At 35.0% G+C, this 9585-nt stretch overlaps 1 protein-coding gene across 1 annotated transcript; it reads left to right on the top strand.

Annotated features, from left to right (window-relative positions):
• Nucleotides 1-294: 294 nt before the first annotated feature.
• LOC149555441 (uncharacterized) lies at nt 295-2144 on the top strand. The gene is made up of 6 exons (XM_089829400.1): nt 295-497; nt 750-991; nt 1235-1353; nt 1472-1732; nt 1815-1841; nt 1947-2144. The coding sequence occupies exons 1-6, from the start codon at nt 295-297 to the stop codon at nt 2142-2144; spliced, it is 1050 nt and encodes a 349-aa protein (XP_089685526.1).
• The last annotated feature ends 7441 nt before the right edge of the window (nt 2145-9585 follow it).

The raw sequence follows: 9585 nt of genomic DNA, 5'->3' as shown, positions 1-9585 counted from the left end.
CTTGCTGCTTCAGGTCAAATGATTAATGAGGAAAAATCTTCCATTTATTTCTTTAATACTCCACTTTCTACTTAGAGGAGAATCACTCATATTCTCAGATTCCAAATTGGAAGTCTTTCGATGTTCTACCTCAGCATTCCTATCTCTAGTGGTAGGCCTTCTAAGGAATCATGGTAGGTTATTCTTGATAAGTTCTAGGCCAAAGTTACTCATTGGACTCACTGCTGGCTATCCTTTACGGGACGGGTCCAACTGATTCAATCTGTGGTTCAAGCTCTTCCTCTCTATAGGAGTATGGTTCAGGTGGCGCCATTGAGCTTTGTTAGAGAATTGGATTCCTTAGCAAGACAATTTTTATGGGCTGGTAATCTATCTTCAACCAAGTGGAGTCTTGTCAAATGGGAGGTTGTTTGTAGTCCAAAACAGTTTGGTGGTCTTGGCTTACGACAACCAGTGTTGACTGGTACTGCTCTAGCTGCTAAATTGTATTGGCATTGGTGTGTGGAAAAGGAATAGGTTTGGGCTAGGATTTTCTCTCTGAAGTACCTTCCAGGGATCCCCCATAATGATATTCCTTGGTATGGCTTGTGTGGGAAAGGCTCTATGATTTGGAGTACTCTCAAGAAAGGAGCGATGCTCATTAAGGGTGGATTACACTGGATCTACAAGAGTGGCTTAGAGGCTTAGTTCTGGCATGATTCTTGGGATGGGTATCCTCCCTTGGTTGTTCAGTATCCTCATTTGTAAAGGTTGGATCAGAGTTTCTGTGAAGCTGGATGGTCTAGAGTGTGCGACTTTAAATCCTTTTCCCCTCAGGGTCAGTTGGTGGAGGCAAGGTGGAAGAATCCAGAGGAGTGGCCTTTTTTTGGTTTGGAAGTGGAGCGGACTGAGCTCCAGTTCATTATTTCGGGGAGGGACTGTAATGCCCTTAGGGGTGTGGATGTGTTGGCCTGGTTCCCTAATCCCAAGGGCATTTATATTGTTTCCTCTGGTTATTAGGAGTTGCTCTCCCAGCAGCTAGTGGGAGGGGAGGTTCATTGGTGGAAGAAAGTTTGGAATCATTTTTCTTGGCCAAAATGTAATTGCTTTATTTGGACCTTGGCTTGGAATAGGTGCCTGACATGAGACAATATTCGGAAGAGGGGTTTTTTTCAGCCCGTCGAGATGTATCCTGTGTAATAGTGGGGAACAAGACTCTATGCATTTATTCTTCCAGTGCTCTTTCACTCTACAGTTATGGCATTTCTAGTGGGAGGTTTGGAAACACCCATGCATTCATGCCTCCTCTCTGATGGAGTTTTGGTTGAGATTGGGGAGGCCCCTATCCCTGGCTTCCTTTTTGCAAGATGTTTGGTATACTAGTCCTACCTTTTTGCTTTGGCAAGTCTAGCTGGAACGAAATTGAAGAATATTTTGAGGAGAAGCTCTGGGGATTCAGTAGGTTTGGAGTAGAATTCTGGGAATGATTCAGGTCAAGGTCTTAGCTAAAATTGAGGTGGAGATGCCTCTCGAGAGGGACGATGTTGTAATGGTTGACAAGTTTGGAATTCAAGGAATTTCTCCAAACTCGGCCTATGTTAGGAGAGGTAGAAGGGGGAAACATAAAGTCCAAAGGATAGGGAAGTGGATGTCCCCTCTAGATGGCATTTTGAAAGTTAATACTAATGGTTCATCTAGGGGAAACCCAGGGCTTGCTGGTATAGGTGGGATTGGCAGGGACTCTTCTGGAGGGGTGGTTTTTTATATTCTCAGTCAATAAAGGGATGCTAACTATTAATAGAATGGAAGGTTTGGCTATTCTTTATGCTTTGCAGAGGGCATATGCTTTGGGGTGGCACAAGGTGATTTGTGAATCTGACTCTTAGGTTCTTGTGAATCTTCTAATTGAGAGGAAGTGTTCGGATGTTAGTTGGGAGTTGTCTTTGATAGTGCAATAGATTTTACAGGTTAGTTCTATGATGGATTCAGTGTCTTATACCCATATTCCTAGGGAGTGGAATAGGGAAGCTGATAGTTTGGCAAAGTGGGCATCCGAAAATGTAGATGGTTGGCAGATTGATGAGTGGGAGCAGCTGCTAGGTGAGTTACGCCAAGACCTAGAGAGAATGTTTTCAGAGGATGTAAGTGGAATCAGGGAGAGTTGATTTTGCCTCTATGATTTTCTTGTGGTTTCTAGTGTTTCCTGGGGTTTAGGCCTTGTTCTGTTTTATACTGATTTGATCTCTTATTCAATAAAGTTTTTACCCCTCTTTTTTCACAATTAGATGCTTTAATTATGTGATTTTTTATAATTATTATATCGATATATATATATTGTGCATCTCCACTTGGTTGTGCTTGTTTATTGTGTAGGACTTATATCCCTGGCAGTGGCATATGGAGTTAGTGATCAAACCATTCATGTTAAGTCAATATCATCCCTTTATGGATTATGTATCTTTTATTGTTATTTTAATCCTCTGGTAATTGGTAAATCTAGATTCATAATGCATTATGTGATTAGACCTGTGAGTGTGTTTGTGCATTTGGAAATCCACAATAGTTGTGGAAGTTATCTAATTATTATGATTTACCAGTTAAATGGAAGTTTGAGCTTTATTTAATTTAATTTAATTCCTAATAGCTTTGTCATAGTTGAATTCCAATTACTTGGAATAACCTTCTTTTGTTTGGGTTGATTAAGGGTTTAACTAAGTGATCTAGTTAATTATCCTAATCCTTTTATTCACTTGAAAAGTGAATATATATCCAAAAAGGAATTGTATTCGTCACTTCTTACTTTTTGAAATGGAAATTTGATAGAAAATTTCAAATCCTCTCCAAGAGAAAATATTGTTCTATTTTTTGTAGGAGTTGCAAGGATGAGATTGTCATGAGGTTGGTATCATTGGATCCAACTCAGGGAGATCTTGGATTACCTTAATTTTCAGCAATTTTTGCAAGATTTTTATTTTACTATTCAGGTTCCTGTATTTTCCCTTTTGGTTGTTAGGTATAGCTCTTCTATTTTACTATTTCAGTTCTATTTCTACTTCTATTTTTGTTAATCATTTTGTTAGAGGTTAAACACTAGTGTTCCCCTCCATTTTTAGGTGCTAGCTCTATCTAGTTGGGTGGGTACGATCATTTCCCTATTTTTTGAGATGGGGGTTTGGGGTTTTGCACTATTATGGTGGCCATTTTTGCATATGGTGTTCAAACATGATTTTAATTAGATTTTTGTGGATCATTTACCTGAGGGTAGAATTGGTTTTATTTTTGTTGATTTTTTTCAACATTGGGTTTTTGAGGTTTTCACCTTGATTTGTGTACCACCTAGTTTTCTTGAGTTTTCTTGGCATGTTGTTGGTCATGGATTTAGACTATCTATGGGATTTCTATCTGACCATTGTTGCATCTATATGTTTACATTAGGATGTGTGCTACATCCATACTCCTAACTTGTGTTCGATTCAGTGATTTTGTACCTAGTGTTATTGTTTTTTATCGAACCCTTGTTGTTATTGTTGGCTCCTAAATTAACAACTTTTTTATAACCCAGTGATAAGAACACATACACCTAGGGGAAGCTAATTCACATCTTCAATGTACTTATTTAGACACCAGGGCCAGCTATAAGGCTATTTACTCTCCTTTTTCAGGCTTTGCAAGACCTATGTGGGTGGACCTCAGATTCGTTATATGGTTCTAGTGTTAAAGCATATAACTGAATCTATATAACAAATAAAATCCTTGAATCTTCTATATTTATGCAAACATTCATGGACATGAAATAGCTAATAAAAAGACACATGAATTTGATAAATTAAGTGAGGGAAACTTATTTTTAACTCATAAACTAGAAGGGAAAAGATACTATATTAAAGATTGATACTAGAAAAATCTAAATATGCAACAACAAGACTACCATGCCCAAACTATCACAAACAAGACACACACTCACATATAATAATAACATTCAATTTTAATTCTTGGAAACAATTTAAGAAAAATTTAAAACAAAATATATATTCACAATATTAAAAATTTCCTTCAAATATTACAATCATAATTGGATCATTACATCAATTTAGAAAACACATGAAGATCTACTACTGATATATTACATTACATAACTTTTACAAATGTGCATAAATGTTTCATCTTCAAATCTTCAATAGAAAGTGGAAATATTCCAAGCTTTCCTTCAACATATATCCATTCTGAAAACTTGTACAAAACAACCCTATAAATTATGGAGAGCACACCTCCTAGCCTAGGTCTCTAAGGGCCCACTCACCAAGCTTGGAGAACCAAGACTAACTGAGTAACAATCAAGCATACACATACAAATCAACAAAACATGATACAACATTTAACACCCTTTTTTAGCTTACATAGTAGGTTACTAGAGGAACTATTAGAATGGGTGAAGGTGTGCTTAAAACCCCAAGGAGAAGCCAAATATAGAAAACCAAATTTTCCTTCACAAGGCATACAAAATAAATACCAAGTCTCACAAAAATTTCTCCCCTTATCACTCCCAAAGTGCATAACAAAGTACTAGCACATGCAGCCCATACTGCATGCTTATCACTCTTCCTTCCAGGAAAGAGACTCTGCACTTAGGGGTTAGATCCAACTAACCCCTTCACCCTAAAGGCAACTTCTTCCCTCCCAAGAGTGAGTGATGTCCTTCCACACCCTTAACATCATAATCTCAAAATCAAATAAAAATAAGGCAATAGAAATTCATTCACAACTAGCAATACAACAGGTACATTGAACAACACACACATGCATCTGTAGAAAAATTTACACATTTTATATTCAGAAAAATAATACAACACATAATTTCCAAAATATAGCAAAAGCTCCAAACTTTCTCCAAGCTATGGTAAATGACCTAATTTGAGAAGAGCCCCCTACCCTTCCTTGATCGAATCTTCAAACCAAAAAAATCTAAAAAACTAGAGAGTGGGTGAATGTCCCCTCTATTTTCCAATTTCCCTCTAAAAGAAGAACATTCCTAATTTTCCTCCATCATGGAAGCGAACAAACACTTTAACTCAACCTAAGTTCCCCTATTTGGTTGCAATTATCAACTCACTGGAGATAAGGTGGGAATTTGGGTAAGTCCTCTTCCATTTTTGCAATACTTAAGATATGGGATTTTAAAAGTGTTAGAAAAGAGATTTTAACTCTAGTAAAACCAAAATTAAAGCCCTAACATATAGTACTAACATGTAGGTAACTTAATTTCACTAAAAGAACATTGCAAGACTCAAACAAAGCCCTTTAAAGTTACCCTAAACTTGGAATCCGAAATTTAATTGAATTGAAAACCTTCATAAGATATTTTATTGAAGGAGATGAAAGCTTAAACATTTCTAACTGGTTAGGAATAAGGTTGGGTGTCTTTTTCCAATGACTCAACCTGACTTGCCACTAAACACATAATAACACAAGTTTCAAGCGACACTATAATTACACATATAACTTTACGAGTGGAAAATCAATTTTCACAAAAATAAATCTAATCTAAGACATCCATTCACATTACATTTACAAAGTAAAACACTTAACAACAAGGTTAAGATCTCTTCATTGGATCTAACCTTGGTAATCTCAATTAATACAAAGGTATAGTCTTAGTTCTCTATTACCATGGATATTTCCTGCACACTCAAACCACATATCAGTAGTCCAAGATAAATAAAACATATGCATATATAAATCCTCAATTAATTCTATGTTCATAATTGAATCAAAACATAAGGCATTTCTCAATTGAATAACATTTTTTCCATTTCTGACCATTGTGCATATATATTACTACCATTATCGAACTAAACATAACATAACTCTTTTGTACATTTCATGTTTTTCATACATACATATCCATCTAACATTTATATTCAAATATAACTTCCTACTCATTGATAAAATAACCAACCAAGTACATGAATGTAACTAATAATCAAGCATTATAAATAAGTTCTAACATCATAATGATTACCATAAAATAAAGTGCCCCAAAGTATCAATTGTCTAAGTAATAGTCCAAAATAGTCCAACATATAACAAGGTCTCAAAATATAAAGTATCTGCAATGCAAAATGTAAAGTATCTAACATGCAAATAAACTACTATGATATGCTATGATAAAGTATTTAAAATGCAAATAAACTGCTATGATATGCTATGATGGAGCAGGGTGAGGCCTCACAAAGAACCTATTGATCTTACAATTGATCAGTACCTTATCTATTGGGAAATTTCACAACTTACAAACACACATCCCTAAAAATTATTGACACATATTGTGTATTAGGACCCTAGAAATATCTTATCACCTTGTGAATCAAACATCAATGTTCATGAAAACTCTCATACTTATGCAATATCCTTCTAATGAATCCTACAACCCTATCAAGGTAAGTAAGCATTTACTTGGCTCTTTGTTCCAATAGAAAAACCTAACAAGACATATGACTTTAAGGGTTTGCAAACAGGTTTAAACTCTTTGTTTCTAAACCACAAAACATTACAGATAATAGAGGAAGGAGACAAGAATTAGAATGAAATTAAGAAATTGGTTTTTCATTGTATTCATCTCTTTGAAACAATACACATAAGATGCATGTAAAAAATTGAGAAACAACTCAATATACTAGGAATATACATAAAACTTTGTTATTGCTATTAATATGTAGAGAAAAACTTTTTAAATGGTATCACAGTCATAAAACTAGAACCAACTATAGTATCACAGCAATGAGAAAATTTCTCCAGAACTGGAACCCCTACAAAGGAGGAAAGAAGAGAGACATATAGACAAGGAAGAGGCTCTTGGATTGCATTTTCTAGTGCAAGTGTATAGTTGAAACTCTTCCTTTTGTTGTTGTAGAACTATCTCATCTCTCATCAACTATAAATCAAATCTCATCAATGCTATGGACAACTGACTTGCAAAAATATATCCTTAGAATAATCTAAAAAACCCCCTCTAATGAAAAATTTGATACACATCCAAAATGTGGAGATCTTTCAAACTGATTCCTTTTGTCCTCATCTTCCCTTGCCATGAACCCTCAACTACCTATACCAACAAAACATTATCACTTGCAATTTTCATCAAAAACATTCAATTCTTTGTGGTCATTATTTCAAAGGATTTTATCTTATCTTAAAATAATTACGATATGATATTATTCCTTCTAAAACAACAAATCTGCAAAAATATTGAGGATGCCCCAGAAATACAAAATTGTCTATAGCTTCTATCATTGAAGACTTGTGTAGTATTTGACTGTAGAAATGAAAAGTTCATCTTCTCTCGATTCTGATAGTATATTACATTGCACATTTTCATTAAAATTTACCCCCTAGTGCTTATTCAAAAAATTATCCCCCATTTCATGCTCATAGATTAAATGAAAATTTTAAAATAGTCTATAGTTCAAACTATAGAATATCTTCAAATTTATTTAAAATTTTCAGCCCTATGGCTTGCACATTCAAAATTGAAAGAGAATCAATAAAATATTAATTTTATATTATTTCATATTTTGGCCTCTTTCTCATTTTGGGTCAACCTCCTATTGACCACCAATCAGGTGTCACATGGTGGGATCCTATTGGTTGGACTCACCACATGATCACTACCACCTCACCACTTTGCATAGTCACACCCTTAATCCTTAACTCCGCCTTAACCTCGACGAGTGGGCAAAATAAGGCAATTCACAATGTCACACCTCCATCTCCTTAACTATAGTTAAGGTATGCGACCGAGTGAAATAAGGCATTTCACGAAATTGTGCCATCATTTTGACCCTAGCATTTTACATTGTGACTCAGCAACTGATGACTAACTAATTGCATTAATTCCATTGCCATGGTTAGGCAATGCACGATATAGGCCTATCAAAAAACCTATGCCACATGGCACCTATTGATTGGTGACTAAAGTTGTTGTTGACATAATCATTTATCATTGCATGTGGGCATTCAAAAAAAAAAAATAGTCTCTTCCAGCTGGCATGGTCATCCATGGTGGGGCTTTCAACGTGAGCCTGTGGCTTTCAAAAAGCTCATGTCTTTTTAGACACAATTACTATGTGAGTGGTGTAGTATTTAGAAAACTAAGTTTGTCCTCACATGACCAATGTGGGATAAATACAATTAAAGCTTTCCACATGTTTTCCTCCCTTTGGCATGCACAATAACCCATTTTAGATATAAAACTCAGAGGAAATTTTGACTTTCAATCCTTTGCATGAATTTTATTGGGCAAAACATTGAATGGGCATCTGAAAGTATGGCACAAATATGTTCTAATTTTCCTCACATCATAGCTCAGGGAAAACATAAGAATGGATAATCACTAGTATATAACTTTCCTGTGTATCTTTCCTAACTCAGACCTTGCAAAAGAAAACCAATTTAACCTCATGGAACTAGATGATTCCATGTGGAGAAAAGAAAAATCCATCATTCATAAAAAGAAAATCATAAAGCATGCATTGATAATTATCCAAGGATAATGTATGTTGGTTGTAGATCAACATGTTTACATGCTCATCCCTACGCAAGTCACAAAATAATTCACACTAAGTTCTAACCAAGACTAATGAGTAGACTCATGCTTGCACAGAAGAAATAAAAACATTGTCCCCTCTTCATTCACATGCATCTTGGAATGACAATAGAAAACTCCATAATTATAATCTGATCCATATTGGCAGAAGTGGAGGCTCATGAAAGTTTAATGTTTCCAAAACCATCATTCCTCATTGATTTCCTTACTAGTTGTGAATAGAGACTGTGTTTTTATTCATCCTTATATCAAAAGGAGAAGAACACATTCACAAGACTAGGTAGAGATGCATTAGTCTTGTAATGGGTTGCTTTTCAAACAATGATTAGTGTTTATATACCTTTAGTGCCACCTTTTCTTATAGTCAATGAAAAATTACATGCTGACCAAAGATTCAATCATTAACTTTTCCTAGCAGTGTTGTAAAATGTGATTGGTGCATCAGGCACATTAGGGAAGACACGTTGACTAGGACAAATTCATGGGAATTACTTATGATTCTATGTTGACAACTTTAGAGATCTGAAGCAAATGTCCATCTGATTCACAAGTCTCTTACCACATTTAGTAATATTTTATCTATTTAAAACTTCCCTTTTGTAACCTTTTTTATTCTCATCATCTATAAAAAATACCCAAATCCTTCCATTCATTATGGTTCCCTCATTTTGTGTTTATTTATTATGAAAACACATAAAACCAAACACTTATTTGCACATTGCATAACAAATATTTTGATGATCATGGCCATTATGTCTTATCAAGATATTTTTACCGAGTATAACTTTGCAATATGATGAAATCAGTCAAGCCCAAAGTGAGTCCAACTAAAAAAAAATTGAACTGAAACATCTAACCTCTGGAAATCATTGTTTGAACTTCTTGAACTGACTAAATTCTATCTGTATAAAAAAGAGCATTAATTGTTCATTTAAAATCACTTTACTCCTTTTTCAAACTGTCAATTTTCTATGCCAAGCATCTTCTGACTAGCCTTAAAAATC

Source organism: Cupressus sempervirens, chromosome 5 (assembly GCF_028749045.1).
Source record: "Cupressus sempervirens isolate cs-2001-9-10 chromosome 5, ASM2874904v1, whole genome shotgun sequence".
Taxonomy (NCBI): Eukaryota; Viridiplantae; Streptophyta; class Pinopsida; order Cupressales; family Cupressaceae; genus Cupressus; species Cupressus sempervirens.
Note: the sequence above shows the minus strand (reverse complement) of the source record. Positions and strands in the feature narration are given on the sequence as shown.